General features: G+C 38.0%; 1 protein-coding gene across 2 annotated transcripts in view; it reads left to right on the top strand.

Annotated features, from left to right (window-relative positions):
- LOC101580521 (retinal dehydrogenase 1-like) overlaps positions 1-20,229 on the top strand; it is a 36,299-nt gene that overhangs the window by 10,236 nt on the left and 5,834 nt on the right. The window contains exons 3-11 of one of the 2 annotated variants that reach the window (XM_023722961.1): positions 4,342-4,482; positions 5,759-5,888; positions 7,522-7,583; positions 10,707-10,835; positions 12,357-12,470; positions 14,563-14,665; positions 16,282-16,466; positions 17,830-17,994; positions 19,325-19,363. In XM_023722961.1, the coding sequence (XP_023578729.1) occupies positions 4,342-4,482; positions 5,759-5,888; positions 7,522-7,583; positions 10,707-10,835; positions 12,357-12,470; positions 14,563-14,665; positions 16,282-16,466; positions 17,830-17,994; positions 19,325-19,348 (1,053 nt within the window). In that variant the 3' untranslated portion in view covers positions 19,349-19,363. Of the gene's footprint in view, positions 1-4,341; positions 4,483-5,758; positions 5,889-7,521; positions 7,584-10,706; positions 10,836-12,356; positions 12,471-14,562; positions 14,666-16,281; positions 16,467-17,829; positions 17,995-19,324; positions 19,364-20,229 lie in introns of those variants that run through there. The other variant, XM_023722960.1, reaches the window with a different exon arrangement.

Raw genomic sequence — 20,229 nt, 5'->3', positions numbered from 1 at the left:
GGCATGTGGTGCTGGGGGATTGAACCGCGGTCCCTGATGCTTTTGCTAAGCTTGTTCTAAGTAGGTGCTTTAGACCACTGAGCCATCTCTCCAGCCCCTCAAATTGTTTTCATAAACTGGGCTTGTGGGCTTTGCTTTAAGCAAAAAGCAAATATCAAGTGTCGAAACAATAGTTTTACTGCTGGTAGCAAATTTGAGTTAATGTACCAAAGGATTTTAGGGTTAATTGAAAACAAAAAAAAACAAAAAACTATACCTCTGAAAATGTCAGTCCTGGAACAAAACTGCTAGCCCTGAAATTCAAAAAAACAAAATTAAAATTAAAAAAGAGAGAGAAAGAAAGAAAAAAACAAGCAAACAACCAAAAGTAAAACTTTAATCCTAATACTTTTGAATAATACAAAATTTTTGTTGTATAATGGAATTAATTAGAATATCACTTATGCTATAAATGCCAATAAAGTTCTATAAAGACTAACACAATAAGCTTAAAAGATAGCTAACAAAATTATAGAATATTTATGTACCACCGATTGTAGGCCCAGAAAAAATATAAATGGAGCTTGTAGTACTGTTAGTGATACATTTTCATTGCAAAAAAGATGTCATTAGAATAACACTGTAGAGCTCTAAGAACCATATCTGAGTTGGATTTTGTTTCCACTCTGCTGGATCTCATGTACATGGGGCCTACTTCCATGTGATGCAAAGTCCACTGAAATTATACTAATCAATTGGGGCTGTAACAATGTTTCCCAGTGCCTCGAGTTTGGTAGGCTCTTAACTAGAATCTTTCACCAATAGATTAGTCCAGTGAGGACTATTTAATAATAATAGAGTAATATTTGAGGCCTGAAATTGTGTAGGAGTTTGAAAACAAAGGGCTATGGTGGTAAAACATTGTAGGCAAGAAGCATCCCAAGAACAACAAGGAGCATTACGAGGGCATCATGATGTCAAGGAGCATTAAGAGGTCCAAGAATACTGACCTTGGGAGTGTGTGTCTTGGCACTGTAGGTAAGAAAGGTACAGTAACAAGCATTGAAAAAGAAAACGAGGAGCCAGGGATGTAGCTCAGCAGTGGAAGTGCCTGACTGCTAAGCACAAGGTACTGAGTTTGTTCCCTGGAACGCCCTCCAATAAAAGAAAGTGATAAGGCAGAATTATATGAAAAAGATTAACCTGGTATCAAAGGCAATCCAGGAAGGGTGGACTGTCAGCAATATAAAATACTAACAGAATACAAGAGGACGGAATTACTGAAAGTATATTGTGATATGGCAGAGCTGCTGAGTTACAGTATTTTAATGTTATTTTGACTTCTAGGATTACAATAGCAATAGTAACTATCCAAAAATATTTAACATGAGGTCTTCCACATAAAAAATTGATGCAATGGGTTATGTCATTTAATATTCAACACAATTCTGAGGAGATCACCTACCTTGAATTGACAGAACAAAAAACAGAACTTAAAAACTTGTGGCAAAACAATTCATCTTGGAATAGAGTAGGCCCTCTATTTCCACAAAAGCCCTTCTGCAGAATCAACCAAGCATGGTGATCTTGTGACAAAAACTATGAACCTGTGCTTTCCAAGGATGGGTCTGTACTAAATGTGTACATACATTTTTCTTATCATTAGCCTCTAAACAATATAACATAACAGTTATTCGCATGGCATTTATATTATAGTGGATATTATAAGTACTCTAGAGATAATACAGAACATATGGGAAAATGTATGTATTTTATAAAAAATACTGTGTCCATTTAAATAAAAGACATTAGCATCTGTGGATTTAGGTTGTCTGTAAGATCGTCTATGGAAAAGATTGCCCTGGATATATAGGACTAACTGTTCCTCATGGTATATGAGATAATAGGATGATAATTTGGTTGTATACCCCTCCTATTTCATTGAGTATTTCAAAGGGGAAATCTTTTCAATACAGTAATATGTCACTAAGAGACTGAGGAGAAGAATCCTATAGGGTGGATTGAGTGAAATCTTTATATGGATGGGTGGATTGGTAGTTTGGTTGAGTGGATGAGTGGATGGATCGATGAATGAATAGACAGATGGAGAATTGATTGATATGGATGGCTGGTGCCTCAAAAATTACTTCATAAGGAGGAATTTGAATATAAAGCTTGTTTATTATGTCCCAATACTTATAGTATGGGAGCACTGTAAGTACTCATTGCACGTATAGTACCATGATTCCATGTCTGCTCCAATCCATTTAAATAGAGTATGCCAGAAAAAGGAAGATGTAATTGAAAGAACATGTACAACACAGTCACTGTCTTGAAGCCAGTTCCTCCTTTTCCACTTGCGAGGCTGAGACACCCCTGGTAGCCCATATTTGAAACAGGCCACTGGCAGAACAATGAACAGAAAGACTGAAGTGAAAGTTGTGTCAGACAGAACTGCTTAATAACAGAGCTGCATATATTTTATAAGCCATGGTATTTCCATATAGCGTGCTGGCAATCTCAGATTTTTGTGGTTTGCTTCTTTCCTAAACATTGCTTCCTGAGTTTAACTGAAAAGGACATAATTTGTGTCAAAAGCAATGAGCAAGCATAAACACTATGATTAATTGAATGCTTAAAATATGCACCATGTGTGTATTTCTCAGCATAGCAAGCAATAAAGCCATATATTATATTGTATATATAAATCATTCTTCTAATCTTTATAGCAGGATACACAAATGTGATGAATTACAATGAAAGAAAATTTGCTTGTTGTCCATAGCATGTCATTAGATCAGATTGTAGTTCTAAAAATATCTCAAAATTATCTCAAAATTATCCTAGTTTGGTTATAAATACAGATGATCCATAATTTACAAAGGCACAATTTTCAGTTTTTAACTTTAGCAAGAGGCAAGAACAATACCCATTCAGTAGAAACCTAACTTTGAATTATAAATTTCCATCTCCCCACAAGCTAGCAGCACTCAGCAGAACAACATTCTCTTGCAACACTAAGTAACGGCAGCAAACCTGTTTCCAGTCAGCTACACAGTCCAGTGGCGCACAGCATTAAATGAAGTGAGATAGTCAACATTTTACTACAACATAATTTTTAGGCCTTCTGAGCACATTTAAGGCAGGCTAGGTAAAATAATGACATTCTTTAGGTCAGGGCTATTGCATGTATTTTTTTTTTACTTACACTATTGTCAACTTCCTGGTGTTTGTGGGAATAATCAGCTGGGGAGATAGTTTAATGGAAGAAATGCATGCCTGGCAAGCAAAAGGTCCTGAGTTCAATCCCTTGTACTGAAAGAAAAAAAACGAAGTAGCATCATTATTTAAACATATTTTTATTTATCTGACCCTAAGTTCTTAGATTTGGAAACTTCTTAACTTAATGCAGTCTAGGTGAGGACATAGTAATTTGATGTCCATGACTGCAAAAGGGAGACTTCAATGTGGAATAAGATTGAACTTAATTGTGAGCAACTTCTACAGGGCGTCTGCTCATCCATTCATCCTAATTCTCGATGGGAATTACATCTTCTGTGAAACCTGAGCTGTTGTCCTAATTTGTGGAGCTCCACACAGTAGTGAGTCCTATGCAGAAAAGTGGAACAAGAGGAACACTGAGACTTACTGTATGTGTAACTGATCTGTACAGAAACAAAGTTCTATGTAAGAATGGCGACGCTTATTAAGGGCCTATTTTGTAGGGTGTGAGAAAGGGCCCAGGAGGCTGTGGAAACCAAGGAGGATTAGCAGAGAAGTAGAGGAGTGTGCCTGGGTTAGAAAAACATGACAAAATTCATGAGGCAAGGCAAGCTGGGAGCAGGAAATGAGACAAGATAGCGAAAGAAAATAAAGTACGGTGAAGAGCAGGGGATCCAGGGTGAGAGGAGCTTCCTTAAAATTCAGCTCACCCACTTTCCATTATGCAGCTGGAGCAACTCTCCTTTGTCTCATCTGTGTTTCTTCATCTGTTAAAAGGAGAACACATTGGTCCTGGGACATTGTTGATAATCACATGTACTAACATACATAAAGTTGTTAGAACAGTACCCCAGAACTGTAAGTACTCAATCAAGAGCAACTAGCAAACTATTATTAACATTTATGTTCTAGGAAATCAGGCATTTGTCATGTGTGAGGGACTCATTCTTCTAAAGATTACCTAGCTGGTGTCAGTCCAAACTACTATAGTTTGTTGTTAAGTAGAACATTCTAGACTTTGAGGTAATGGAGACGCAACATGTGTTTATGAGTAGCTACAGCCTGTTTTAAATGGTTATTGACATTGCATTTTCTCTGTCAATATGTTGAGTGCACTGAAGTGAATTCCCTGACTTACAGGCGGATGTTGACAAAGCAGTGAAGGCCGCCAGAGAGGCTTTTGCCATCGGCTCTCCATGGCGTACTATGGATGCTTCCGAGAGGGGCCGCCTCCTGTACAAGCTGGCTGACTTAATAGAAAGAGACAGTGTGCTGCTGGCTGTGAGTATCACCAGACTGCGCGAGTAGGGAGAGCTCGCCAAAGCGTTCACTGCTTGAACCGGCAACAACATTGGTTTCAGTGAGCATGAGGTGCACTCCACGGGCTGGAGGTGTAGCTCAGTGTCATAGTGCCCACCTGGCAACTGTGCGGTCCTGCGTTGGATTGCCAACATCAAAAGAAACAAAAATTCCAAGCTATGTGAACTCTATGAAAAAGAAAAAAGACAATCTCCAGCACACTTAAAAGACGGTTATCCTGGAGATTATCCTCAAGTAGTCATCTGCTTTTAGTTCTGGGTGATCTTAACTTCTGCTCCCATAACTAATGGTATGGGATAAACACTGACAGTTCCTCAGTTAAGCTAAAGTAATGACATTTCTTTCATTTTAACAAGTCTTCAACATGGCAGCACACAGGGTGAAACTTCTATAATACTGCACTAAGTATCTCAAACTTTCTAAACTCTGAGGTTTATTAGAATATTTACTTGGTTTTGTTGAAGGTATCCAAACTATTTCACTAAAATAAATCTTATTTTTCCTTTCATTCATAATGAAAATTTCTGTGGTAGAAAAATCATGAATGAAAGGCTAGGGTGTTATAGGTTTGTTATATTTATTTGGAATCCAAAAATTAAAAATGAGTGTTTTGTAGACAGGTTCTAGACTCACTATGTAGTACAGTATGGCTTAAACTTGTAGTAATCCTCCTGGTTCAGCTGTCAGAGTGCTGGAGAAGGAGCCAGGGCCATAATAAGCATCTGCCTGGCAAGAGCAAGGTGTTGAGTTTGGGTGTGATGGTGCATGCCTACAATCCCAGCACTCTGACGGCTAAGGCAGGAGGATCACTTTCAGTTCAAGACCAGCCTGTACTACAAAGTGAGCTCAAGGCCAGCCTGAACTTCATAGTGAGACCCTATCTCAAAGGACAAAAACAAGAAAGAAGACTCCACACTGTTCTCACCATGGGATTCATCAAATTGTGACCAACTCTTTGAAAGCTGGGTAGCAGGGAACACTCAGAATGAGACAAAGGAGTACTCTACTTTATGAACTTTAATCTCCTACCCTTTTTACCTAGATCATGACTATGATCCTATATACATGTTATTATAACTCTTTTTGAATCTCTTTTATGAAGGGAAAATTAATCAAGATAATTTGAGATATTTTCTTTGTCAAAAATTCTCCAATGCCTATTAAACATCCTGACCATATATGTTTTAATATAAAAATTTTGTGGCATTTTACATTTAGAAATTAATCTGTTTTTCAGACGATGGAGGCAACAAATGCTGGGAAAATATTTTCTAATGCATGCTTGCTGGATGTAGGAAGCAGTATAAAACAATTACGCTACTGCGCAGGCTGGGCCGACAAGATCCAGGGCCGCACCATACCTGTGGGTGAGGAGCACGGGGAGACCTCAAGCGTGGGGAGGGCTGAGGAGATTACTGCAGAGCTCAGTGACTTCAAATGCCTGCTCTTGAAGATGCCAGCCACACAGAGCCAGATTATTTTTGCCTGACCTTAGGCCAGCACCTCTCTAACCTAGGAAATGTTGCAATGACTTAGAAAATGGTCTCTAAAGTAGTTTCCGCATAGCAAGGCAGAAGAGAACATCATGGGCACTTCAGAAATTTTTTTGTTTTGTTTTGTTTTGGCATTTTAGACATTGTTGAAGTACGATCATTGTTAAGGCTGCAGTTACTGATTTGCAGCAACTATCCACGGGGCCAAACTGCTTATAGCTGGCCCAAACTGCTTATAGCTGGCCCTGATATTAATTATTTGGGTTTCATTGCCATAGTGACATTTACAACCTTTCGTAATGCAATTGTTTAGGTCTCTTGGTCTGCTCCCCTATGGGGCACCTATGGTGATCTGAGCCTGTTCGACATCAGTACAGCTAGACCACAGTAATTAAACAAACTAATTCATACCGATTTGTTTCAAATTGCTTCAAAACAACATAAGGCTATGTTTATAGCTTGAGGTAAGAATTTGTGAATGCAATTGTGCATGTTTGTGCTATTTGGTGGTACATGCATTTCACAAAATAGAAATATGAAAGGTATTTCATCTCAAGAAAGCCTCAGTTGGGGGAAATAAGGTAGAATTTCCCTTCCTGAAATACGTTAAATTTAGGAATAAAACACACTTCACGGACTGGCCTTCACGTGTAGGTCTAATCTACCTAGAGTGTCTGCTAGGATACAAGTGAGAGGGAGTTAAAGAAGGTGAATAAGACCACAGTGCTAAGAAGAAATGTGGCCTTTAATGCCTGTCTTGGTTTGCCCTCAAAGTGGGAAAAGCCTTTGAAGTACCTGTGGATCTTTAGAAACATGGGCCTTGTTGTGACAGCCAGGGGCTTTCTTGGGGACTGAAATAGAACTAAAGACAAAGAGGTAAGATATCTCTGAATATCCACGTCAGATTCTTAATCACTCAGCTCTAGACAGAAGAGAGTTGTCCTTCATGTTGGCCATATTTTGCAATGATCAATAGACCTGGCTTTTGGTTCATTAGGCAGAGGAAAGCAGCACCTTGGTGCAAGTTGACAAAATGGCTTATTCCTTCTAGAATGATAGTTGTAATTTTACTATTTTAAAGATATTAATTTTTTTTCGAAAGCATTAAATTATTGGTAAACTTAGAGCTGCTAAAAATACATTTAAATATGGTTCTTCTTTTAACCAGATAATGACCCTTCATTTTTCCTCTTGTTTTCCTACAAAACTTTGAGGATAATAATGTAGGAAGCATTCTCCTTGGTGATGAACCACAAAATTCATTATCATCCAAATACTTCCTCGTGTTGCGTTATGTTTTTGTTTAACTTGATTTTATGGTTTCAGTCATTCCGGGCTATTAGTGGAGGGCTCAAATTTCCGCTTTTTAAGTTATTTAATGCATGCCATTCTTTTCATTTCTTAAATTCCTGTTTCTATTTTCCTCTTACATAAATTTCCAACCTCCATCTGGCAAATATCAAGGGGATTAGTTCTCCATAGATCTGGTGTGCAATTTGTTTTCCAGATGGAGACTTCTTCACCTACACAAGACGTGAACCTATCGGAGTTTGTGGCCAAATCCTTCCTGTAAGTTGCTCTCCTGTATACTATTTTTGAAAACAGATGTAATTTAAATTAAGCCTATTTAGTTTGGTGACAAAGATTTCTCTAACACAAATAAATCTCAACCTGAAGACAGTGAAATTAGACTTCCTAGGAGTGGATTTCTGGAATGTACTATAGGAAATGCCCAAATCTACTTATATCCTGATGTATCTCATAAGTGAATTTGAACATTCCTGCATTAAGAAAACTCAACCTCTTACTGCATGGGTTGTTTTCAAAGACTTATGTTCTACACTGCTATTAAGAACTGTGCTTGATGGGCATGTGACAGAGATGACCGTGGACACCTCTGCTTGGGCCAGCCCTTCAGTGGAACGTGGCTCCTAAGCTCCACCACTGTCTCTTCCAAGACTTCTCAGCACAGACCAGAGTAGCAGTAAAAGTATTCAAATCCTGAAAGATGTTTTTCTATTTCTTCATTGGTGCATGTTGACAGTACACAATGATTGCACTCCTTGAGATGAGTGGGTACCTACTCATAGCACATCTTTGTTCTTTTTCATCCCCTCCACTTCTTCTCCCTCCCCTATGCCCATCTCTTGATCTTCTTCTCTTTTGCAAAATATTTATCTATCTATTTTAATCTACCTTTTATTTTTCTTTTTAAAATATTATATCTTGAGTCTCTCATGTAAGGGAAGCCATGAGATACTTAATCTTGTCTGTCAGATTTACTATACTTAACAGTAAGTTCTCAAAGTATATTCTTTTACCTATGACTCCAAGGTATCCTTCTTCATGGAAGAGCAGGGGTCTGCTATATAAATACACTTTCTTATGCATGTACAAATAGGCCACAACTAAGGTTTGGAAGGGTTGGGCTGCAATATATATGAAAATGCATTTATCATTATAATATGATGTATTTAACTCAGGAATATGCTTAGAACAGGAATACTTGGATCAAATGGAATTTCTACTCTTATTATTTTGAGAAATTTCCATATTGATTTCCATAATGGTTATTCCAGTTTATTTTCCCACAGGCAATTTATTTTTTATTTATTTATTTTTGTTTACTTTTTTCCATAATTTTATTAATAAACAAATAGCAATGAGACAGTTTCAAATCAAATTGGTAGGACAGTTTCAATAATTACATTGCACACATCCTTCTCAGTCCCAAAGGCAATTTAAAGGGACTCATTTTTCCATAGTTGTACCAGCATTTATTATTATTTAATTTCCTGGTGACAATCATTCTTTCTGGAATAAGGTAGATTCTCTGTGTTGTTCAAACCTTATGCTTTTCTCTAATGGAAGGTGATGTGGAACATAATTTATGCATTTATCAGTTACTTGTACTTCTGAAAAGTGTCTTCCTTTCAGTTGCTCATTTCTTTAGTGGACTTTTTTAGGAGTTTCTTTTTAAAAACTTCTTTATTATATGGATTAATTCTCTGAAAAGTAGCTGACAAAAATGTTTTCCCATTGTATACATTGTTGTTTAACTCTATTTTTTCCTTTGCTGTGAAGTGTTAGATTTGATACAATGCCATTTTTAAAATCCCTGTTTCTATTTCTTATGAAGTTGGCATTTCTGTTCAGAGAGTCCTTATCAATGCCTGTGCCTTAAAGAGTTTTACCTACTTTATCTTTCAATAGATTGTTTCTATTTTTACATTCTTGCTCCACTTTGATTTTAGCTTAGTGCATGGTGAAAGACATATTTTCTGCTTCAATCTTCTGCATGTGGATGGTTGATTTTCCCAAAATTATTTGGTAAAGGCTTTCCTCCAAATTATATTTTTGACTCCCCTGTCAAAGATCCGATTCCTAAATGTGCTTTGTGCAAGTCAGCATTCTCTATTATGTTTCATTAATCCACGTGTCTGTTGCCATGTCAGTACCACATATTTTTATCACTGTAGTTTTGTAAGAACTTGAAGCATCAAAGGCTTGTGATGACCTGTGTTTTACTCTTGTTGCCCAGGATTCTTTTGCTCTTCTTTATCTCATCTAGTTCCATAAGAATTTTATGATTATTTTCTCTTAATCTTGAGGAATGCCAATAATATTATCACTGAGTTTTCTAAAATTTAATCAAAGTATAAATTTACATTACATAGATGCATCTGGAACACTGGGCAGAATATATTATATGTTCAGATAAGAGACTATGATACTTCAAATTTCCTATGAAAAACATGACATTTTCAGTTAAAATTTGTGAGGTTTCCATTTTGTCTGACAAAAATGATATGGTTTGAACATAGATTAAATGCAAGAAAAGTCAAACTATGAAGTGGACTAAAATGCTTGGAAGTTCTTAAAAGAGAAAGCGATGATGGCTTATTATTAGTTTCAATGAAATTGAAAGGAAAACATATAACCTTTAAAATTAAATAGCTCATTCATTCAAAAATCCAACAAACTTCTTTAAAGCCACAAAGCCTAAATACAAACAATACATCATAGGACAACCTTCTGCAAAAGAGGATTTTATTAGCATTTATGGAGAATAAGGAACCCATCAGGGTTCACATGGCTCCTCGGTGCTGGCCCTGGATCTGAGCCTGAGCTCTCCTCCTCTGCATCCTCTCATCTTTCTCTTCAAGAACATTGTTGGTCTTGGGTGGAGGGGTAGCTCAGTGGGGGACCACAGACAACCTGTATGTGGCCCTGGGCTGGAACCCCAGCAGCACATAAAGGGTATTTATACCACAAATAATTGAAAGTGGTGAACAAATAAAATAAATGACCTAGCTGGAAAAAAGAATAAACCAGTTTTAAAATCAAGTACTGTTATTTGGAATTTTTATTCTAACAGGAAAAATAGTCATTATAGTGCTTGCTGGTATCCAAAACCAGGCAGAGATTTGTTCTCATTAGAAGAAGAATTTAAAGTAATAGCAGTTGATTAAATTCAGGAGCCCTCTCCTTGTCCCTTCTTCTATCTGCTCTCCTCTGAGTGTGTTTGCTTCTTGCCATGACCTTAAAGAGAATACACTGGACACCCGTCAAAACTGCAGCAGCGTTTAGTTAACAACTAGAGGAAAGGGAGGAGCTGCACGATGTCAAAGTTACATTAATATATGTGCCTCTGAGCAAAGCAAAGATGCACTGTGGAATATTGCCTTCCAGTGGAACTTCCCGTTGCTCATGCTGGTGTGGAAGATAGGACCCGCCCTCAGCTGTGGCAACACCGTGATCGTCAAACCCGCAGAGCAAACTCCGCTCACGGCTCTTCACGTGGCATCCTTAATTAAAGAGGTAAGCTTCCTGGTCTGGGCTGCACGAGAATCCCAGAGCCCTAGCCGGGACAGGAAGCCCTTATGAGGGCAGCTGTCAGCTACCTTTTGCTCAAAGGTGCCGTCCAGTGGTGAGGTTGCCATGAACAGGGTTGGTCACTGGGATTTGGTTACATTGGTGCTCTTGAGTTTCCAGCCAAATGCAGAGCAGAAGCCACGCAGAGGCTTGGGGTCAGTCACCAAAGTCACATTAAACCATACTTGGTGACTGAGTATTTTCTTTCTTTTGTCCCACTCTCATGAACACACACACATTCATGATGAAATTAATATAGCATCCTTTTAATGCTGGGGCATTGCGTTAGTTCCTAACTACCACTAACGGCCAACTAGTTTCTGCAAATTTGTTCAACATTAACAATATTTTAGTATCAATCCCTGAAGGATTGAGTTCACTGTGCCAATGTATTTCTTTGTAATACTGGGCCAAATTATTTTCTAAAACATTTTCTCATTAATGGATATTTATATATTCACATCTGTATTATACTTTTGTCTTCAAAATTTCGTTTTCATGAACTATCCAAATTGTGTGAATATATATTTTTAAAATCACTCATTACCCTTTGTTCTTCATGTAGTACCAAAACTTATGCTATTGTTTGTCTCTATAACTTGTAATATAGAAAATCTACACTCTTGCTTTTAAAAATATTCTTCATGACAAATTAAATATTGGCAAAAATATGAAAATATGTCAATGTGATGTGAATAACATGCCATTTTAATGGGCTCATCATTGGCTTATACAGGAGTTGACACCAGTTGGTGAGCTTCCAACTTCCAAGACATCTTTTCTTGCCTAACATTTTACTGACTAACTGAAGCCACTGGGGCTTTGCAACTTAGCTCCTAAGCAATAATCAACCAACAGCTAGAAAACTGAAAATATGAAGTTGTTTAGTTTTTCATTTTTGGTTAACAAGATAATAAATATAATTCTTTTTTTAACATTTATTTATTTATTTATTTATTTGTGTGTGTGTGTGTGTGTGTGTGTGTGTGTGTGTGTGGCCAGCTCAGCCCACCAGGGGCGGGGCTGGCTGGCATGTGGTGCTGGGGGATTGAACCAGGGTCCCTGTGCATTGCCAAGCTTGTTTCAAGTAGGTGCTTTAGACCACTGAGCCATCTCTCCAGCCCCAAATATAATTCTTTCTGTGTAAACATTTTACCAAACATGTAGAGATATGCCATCTTCTTCTGTCACTGTAAAGAAATTTGAGCAATGAGCCATTAAGCCATGGACTTGACCTGGGAAGAAAGCATAGCTAAATGTTCCCAACATTGGGTTATTTTTATATGGGTTAAGAAATGAAATAATAATAATAATAATAATAATAATAATAATAATCAAGGTTACTTCGCTGAACAGCTCATGGTAGAGCTCAGATGGTTAACCTGAAGAAACAGCATCCATCCAATATCCTTCTTTCTTCCATTATTCCAAGTTCTGTTATAATAGTTGCGCTTTTCATCCTTCCAGGCAGGTTTTCCCCCTGGAGTGGTGAACATTGTCCCTGGCTATGGGCCCACCGCAGGGGCAGCCATCTCTTCCCACATGGATATTGACAAGGTGGCCTTCACAGGATCGACAGAGGTAATGCTACTCCCTCAGGAGGGTCATTAATAATGGGCACGTCTAATAACCCTGAGGATATTTTTTGGAGGGGTCTGTAACCATTTATCAATTTTTATGTGAAACACTTAATTTACAGTTTGAACTCCAGGACTCTATATTTAGTCTGAGGATATTTTTGTAACAATTTTAAAGCCAACACTTCCTTAAAACTGAAGTTCACTTTAATGAGATGTCCCTTATTCTAGCTTCCAATTTGTTTATACAGCACAAGCGGTTGTAGTTTAGATGAAATGAGATATTGATTACAAACCTGAAAGGACAGAGCTGTCCTGAGTGTATTCTTTACCTTCTCTTATGAGAAACAGAGCCACTGTGTCATAAGATTTATAGAATTTATAATAGAAAATATAAATTAGATCATGTGATTTGTGTGAATGAATACATTCGTACCTTGTAGATTTTGAAAATTGAGGAGTTCATGCAAACAGGCCAAGGGACCTGAGGTTTGATCCCTGGGCCTGCTGTGCTACCTCCACCCCCCCCCCCAAGGCACACTGAGATGGCAGTTGAGACTAGGCATGGTGGTGTGCATCTGTAATCCCAGCTCTTGGGAGACTGTAAACATGTGATCATTATGAGTCCAATCTAGTAGTGAGACCCTGAACACACTGTAGAGCCTTCCCTAAAACACACACAAAAAAAAAAAAAAGAAAGAAAGAAAGAAAGAAAAGAAGAATTAAGGAGCAGCACCTCACACACTGAGCTCCTCATTTTGGACTTTCTTCCCCATGCCTTCTGCAAGGGAGCCAGAAGCTAAATTTCCCTTATTGTTACCAGTGGTCTCACCCAGTGTTTGATTGCTGTCATTGGCCTGGTTGTCCAAAAAATTTTAAAATAGTAATATCAATTCCATGTGCACATCAGGGGGAAGGGGTGTGGAAGGTAGATATGGGGAGATTGAATGGTTTTTCTATAAGTAAAAGAAATGGAAGACATAATACTATGTCAAGCCAAAAAAAGGCCTTGAGTTCTTCTCATAGGTTAACTATGTCAGATGTTCAACACAAGTAGCATATGCTTCTCACTGGTATACAGCCTAAAAGGTAAAGACTGAGGGGGGTGATGGAGTGGGGGAAGGATGCAGGGGGAGAGGAAGGTGGAGTGGGGGAGAGGGAAGAGGGGGTGAGAGAGAGGCGGGAAAGGAGGAGAGGGAGGGGGAAGAGGGAGGAGGAGTGGAGACAGAGGCAGGGGAGTGGAGAGGGAGGGGGGAGAGCGGGAGAGAGAATCATTAAGGCGAGGGGCCGGGAGAGAGAATCATTAAGAGAATAGTTAAACAAGAACACCATGATGAACTGCTGAGGAGAGAGATGCAGTGATAGGACTTTACCCTGGCCACCACGGCATGGACAATCTCCTTAGCAAATTTATGCAAATGTATTCATGCACAACTAATACAATCTGAAGCAAACTCTGAAAGCTTGTTCATATAGTTCACTGGGAGACCATAAAAAGAACAGACTATGCCTATTCAGAGTCATCTAGAAAGGATTCTAGGGACAGGCCTATAGCTCAGTGACACAGTGCCTGCCTGGCCAGTATAAGGTCATGAGTTCAGTTCTAGGAGGAGACAAAATCTGAGCTGAACCTCACTAAATGAATGACTAGATGAGATCCTATTTGCGATGAATACATGAAAAGAGGAAAGATGGGGTTCAAAATGTGGAGAATACGCCATTGGCTGATAGAGCTCTATGAATGCCGGAAGAGGCACATGAGTAACTTAAGGGGTATTACAGTACAACTGCTCCATCTCAATGTGAAGCTTGGGTGAAAATGAAAATGAAATCGTGCCTAATCATGTACATCAAGACCACTATCATGTTCTATGTCTCTGCTGTGTTGCCCGTGAACACTTTTCTGATTCATCTTTGCGTCTACAGACTTGTGTGGAGGACCTTTTAGAATCTGAAGGTGCCAGTTAGGGAAAAAATGAGTCAGTGTTTCTTTCAAATAAAATCTAATAAGGCCACAAAAGTCAGTCAAATGTAGAGTGTTAAACCTGTCTCATGAGCACATAGTAAGGCTTCCCCTTGGCAACGCTGCATTTCAGGTTGGCAAAATAATCAAAGCAGCTGCGGGGAACAGCAACCTGAAGAGAGTCACCCTGGAACTGGGAGGAAAGAGCCCCTGCATCGTGTTTGCCGACGCCGATCGTGAGTACAGCTGCCTCTGCGGAGCCCGAGCCCGCATCCTTTCTGGTGTCTGACAGCGCCAGACAGGGAGCTTGAACTGCACAAACACGTTTGCTTCAAAATAAAAGGAACATATCTGAGTCCAGAATCACTCTTAAAACATTTTTAATTGTCCTAAAATTAGAACACACACAAAAATTAACCATAGACATGCTTTCCTCTTGCCTTGTAATAGATTGCTATTTCTTCAGATCAACCTTGAATAATGTAAATGTTTTGCATGTATAAGTCCTGCAGGACCCAGATTATTTCTTAATAATTACAAATGTTCACAAATTGGCATGATGCTAAGCATAGTAAGATACTTCATGTATGTTAGACCAAGATAAACTGAGGAGACAACAATTTGGCATTTGGTATCTCCTTTACTCTGGGTCAAACACTCATTAATTGAAATAGAAGAGAATTAAATCTGGTTAGACTGTTTCTTTTTGCTCCTATCAAGGATAACTGAGTTTACATATATTAAGTAGGCAATTATGGCATGACCTCACTATATAATGTCCTAATTCTGGTTATATTATGAAATAGAACCCCTAATTAATCCTAAGGAAGAGTTAATTAGCAAGAGTAGGTGGTCATTCTTCTAATTCTGCCTTTAACTTTTGCATTATTGGTGGGAACAAATGGCTCATGGCTTTCATTGCTTTACAAACTTAACTAAAATTTTTACAGTGCATCACCTTATTAAACATTTTACAAAAATGACAATATTCCAAATATTTCAAGCCTGTCCGTCAACTGCTTCTCAAAAAACTAAATCTATGTGCAGGCCACAAGTTCACACTGAACTCCTTCAAGAATGAATTGAATGGGGCTGGGGAGATGGCTCAGTGGAATAAGCGCTTCCCTGGCAAGTGCAAGGGCCTGAGTTCAATCCCTGGTTCAGGGGAAAAAAAAAAAAAAGAATGAATTGAATCTTCCACATTTAGAAAATTGAATTACAAAGAGAAACTTCTTTCTTCTTGTTAGAGAACTACTAGTGAAAGAACCTAGGCCTCAGGTGCTACCTAGATAAGCACATACCAGTATGTATGAAATAACAGGTCGACAGATTTGGAAAATGTTTTTTGAGAACACGATTTTAAGGTAAGTGATTCTATGAGTGGATTTTTTTATTGTTATTACTACTCCAGTAGTTATTTTTTCAGAAAGACCAATATTTTTTATGGATCAATATGTTTAACAGTGATTCGAAATGAAGGCAATGGACTCTTTCGTTTTTCTTTATTTAGTTTCAAGCTAACATTGAAAAGAAATATTCATAAGAATTTATTTATAATTGGACATATTAACTCAAAATATTTGCAATGGCATTTTATCTTGAGATGAAATCAACATTCTTAGGTATATCCACATTATATTATGTCAATAAATGCCACCTGTCCAGATTGTACTATTTATTATCATTGTTTTCATAGAAATAAAGGATCACCAGATTAATTTATCATGTGAATTTTAATCCATGAGTTATGCAGAACCTCAGCATTTTCTACATCCCCATATTGCCTCTGAGAACTATATATAAATTTCATGCTCTTTAGATAATATTTCCTTTTAATGTGATTTTTTTGCAGTGGACACTGCTGTAGAATCGGCACATGTGGGCCTGTTCTTCCACCAGGGGCAATGTTGTATAGCTGCGTCCAGGCTTTTTGTAGAAGAATCAATTTATGATGAATTTGTTCGGAGGAGTGTTGAGCGGGCAAAGAAATATACTCCTGGAAATCCTCTGAGCCCAGGCACAAATCATGGCCCTCAGGTGAGTACACAATGGAAAGAATAGAATTTCAGGGGACAGGAATTAGGTACCCTTTTTTCCACTAAACAAACTCACTTCTCCTTTTTGCAACTTCTTTCTTCTTCTTTCTTTCATTAGTTTTTCTTTCTTTTGTTTGTTTGTTATTTCTTTCTTTGTTTCTTTTTTCTTTTTCTTTTTCTTTCTTTCTTTTTTTTTTTTTCCAGGATTGAACTTAGGATCTTGCACCTGCCAGGCAAGCACTTACTTTACTGAGCTATCTCCACAGCCATGCAACTTCTTGGTAGTGATACTGTATTGATTTGGTGATTTAAAAGTCTTCTTATCAATGGCAGAAAAAAATCATTCTGTGTTCATGTTGCTGATTTTTCATACCTAAAAATAGTTTGAGAGCCACGTCAGGTTTTGAAAATCTGAGAATATTGACAAAGAGCATCAATTTATTGTTTCCCTTCAGTGATAGCATTTCATTTCAGACAAGTCTTCAATAATTTGGAAGTTCCTATGCATTTCTATCATTTGTTTTGGAAAATGAGTCCATCCTTCCTCTCAGCTGCCACTTCACAGATAGAGACAACTAGAACAGCTTTCATTCTCTACACATTTCTCAGTTGCACTCATCTTCTGGTGGCAGTACCTGTGACTCAGTGATCCTGATTTCCAGAAATCCCAGTCATTTCCTTGAACCCCTGGTTTGCCCAATTATCCCTCTGAACCCCAGGTTTTCTTGTTTACTTGGAAACACAATCAATAAGAGTATTTCTGGATGTCTTATGAGATACCATCTTTCCTTCCTTCTTCCATGGCGCTTTATTAATGATCTTAGATTTTTGGTTTTGAGTTTCCTCTGTCCTCTTGGTGTCCTGGCCTGGAGAAGTAATATACAAATAGGGTCAATTTTCTTCACTCTCCTGGGGGGTGGTCTTTGGTCATTCCAAGAGATACTGCAATTTCATTGGAATCACACAAGGATTCAGAAAGTATGGGTCATGGCTTGAGAAGCCCATTTGCTACCAGGCCATGCCAGTGCAGCTTATTCTAGGAGTGCATGTTGGGAGCCAGGCTCTAAAATATGAAGTCTGCATTTTTTAGAAGACAGTGGTTCCATGAGTTTCCAGTAAATGAATCTTTTGACGTGATTCCTGCAGTGTATCCAGTGTTTGGTTAACACCAAGTTACTCACTCAGGTCACAAACAGTGAGGTTTAGGGACTGGTGAAAAATATTATAAAATAAGAGCCTAAAAGATTGTTATTTTTTAGTTCATAGCCAAGTTAATAGATTGGAATAGGCACAATGCATTAACTGTGGAAGTTTCTAACTGCTAACTGGTGTTGATTCCTTCCCATGTGAATTTTTTGAAACAGATTGACAAGGAACAGTATAATAAAATCCTGGAGCTCATCGAGAGTGGGAAGAAGCAAGGAGCTAAACTGGAATGTGGCGGAGGCCCCTGGGGGAACAAAGGCTACTTCATCCAGCCCACAGTTTTCTCTAGTGTGACAGATGAGATGCGCATTGCCAAGGAGGAGGTAAAGGCTTCACTCCCTTTGCTGCCTTTGCTGGCCTGTTTCTCTGTATGGGTGGGTACTATCTGTCTGTGTAAACTTGTCAGCTCATAGGCCTCTTTCTCGGGACATTTTATCCATTGCTTCTCGTATTGATAAAAGTTTAAGATTGAAAAGAGTGACAAATTCACTGGTCCTGCCAAGAATTTCTAGCCCAACACAGGTCAGGGTGCTCAACAATCTTCAGGGGTTTCCTTCACAGCTTTAAGTCATGGGAAAGGGTCCTGGCATTAGTGACAACATGCATAACGTTGGAGGACATGTGCAGTGATGTGTGGTAACCAGAGAAAGACAGATCCTGGATGGTTCGCAATTGTGGGCAGAATCTAAGAGTTACAGAGGTAGAGAGTAGAATGGGGTCCTCAGGAGCCCTGCAGGGCAGAGAGGTTGAGGATATGAAAGACGCTGGTCAAAGGACACAGAGTCCTGCTCATACAGCAGGAATAAGCTCAAGGGATCTGCTGATAGATGCTGACTACAGTGGCCATGTGTCACAGGTGTTCTCATCCCCTAAATAAGTACGTGCTGACATCCTTCGAATGGGGGGCTACATTTGCCCTGTGGTCATTTCTGCATCAGAGCCAACGTACACGTGAAAATAACACTCATCTACATCACTTCATTCCTGCCACAGGCCTGTGGCCCACATTCTTCAGCAGTGAGCATCCATAGTTTTATATAAATAAATAAATAAATATATATATATATATATATATATATATATATATATATATAGTTTGTGTGACAGGTTCATGTGTGTTCACAGTAACAATAGGCTTTATTGAGAAAACTATACATCTGTACATATATGTTATTTTAAATATAATATAGTGACAATAGGCTTTATTGAGAATATTGTATATATATGTAAAAGATTTTTACTATAATATACCAGAAAATATTTAGAGAAAAGAGTGAATGATAGTTGAAGAATATTTAGCAGATGAATATCTACACAATTACATATGACATAAGTAATTAATATATACTTACAAGGTGTGTATATATATATATATATATATCTAATATATGTACTATGTTATGCAGTATAGTAAAATATTTTATGAGCACCAACTAAAACTCGAGAATTGTTATCCAGAGATACGAAATATAAGAAGGAGCAATTTCCATTTAAGAGTAGTAAGTAATCAGCATAATAATATACACTGTGGGTTTTAATAAAGCAGAGATGGGCGTGGCAACTTTGCCTATGAATATGTTGTGTTATGTACTACATTGAAAATACTGACAACGCCAAGGTACTGATCATAATCTTTCAGCCTTCTGTCCTCAGTGCCTGTGCTATGAGCTGTGGTAGGGAACCTCAGGTGACTCACTATCCCCTCAAAATATCTTCAAAGCAAGAAGAGAAGCATTTAGTCAGGCTGGAACACAGATGAAGTAAATAGAAAATCAAAAACAAAAGCAAGTGCATATGGCTGATCAAACGTACCTAGTTTTTCTACATAAATTAAGGACTCAACTGAATTATAAATTTTGAATTTACTGATAAAATCATCAGATTAGAGCTGAAATTCTTGCATATTTGGATTAATAACAGAAACACTCTTTAGAAAAATAATTTCTATCAGGAGAAGCATATATTGTGTTCCTGTAATACGTGTAGAGTATTTAGCTTGCAGCTTCAACGTGGCAGCCTCAAGCCAGGTACTGTGCGGAATTAAAATTATCTAAAAGATAAGCACATTTGTTGTAACTTCTGCCCTGTTTCTAGGTTACAGTATGGTGATTTACAACCTTTGATCTGTCATACAGACTACTGAATGGCAGTCTTTATGCCTGTACTATGTAAATAAAAGGTGACCACCAGAAAAACCATTTGACACTTCTGAGTTTTGCCTCACATTTCTCCAAAAATTCTGGCAGCACTCAGAGGAGACCTCCATTGCTTAATGTTAGTTCATGTGTTACAAAATTCTCTAGTTTATTTTCTTTCTTTTTTTTTTTTAAGGGGAAATCATTCATTTATTGTTTAAAGATTGCAAGACAACAACTGAATTCCTGTAGCACAATTTAAATGTTTTACTTTTTTTTGATAAAGCAGAGTATAATAGAAAAAAAAATTAGTTTCCAGTAATGTCTATATCTCTATTCAGAATTAGGTCTTCCACAGAGAAATTACCTGGGAATAAAAGCCTATTACAATAAGCAAAGCTTCAACCAGAGCGGCTACTGTTC

This window comes from Octodon degus, unplaced genomic scaffold (assembly GCF_000260255.1).
Source record: "Octodon degus isolate 3935 unplaced genomic scaffold, OctDeg1.0 scaffold00095, whole genome shotgun sequence".
NCBI lineage: Eukaryota > Metazoa > Chordata > Mammalia > Rodentia > Octodontidae > Octodon > Octodon degus.
The sequence above is the reverse complement of the archived record's forward strand: the minus strand, read 5'-3'. Positions and strand labels throughout refer to the sequence as shown.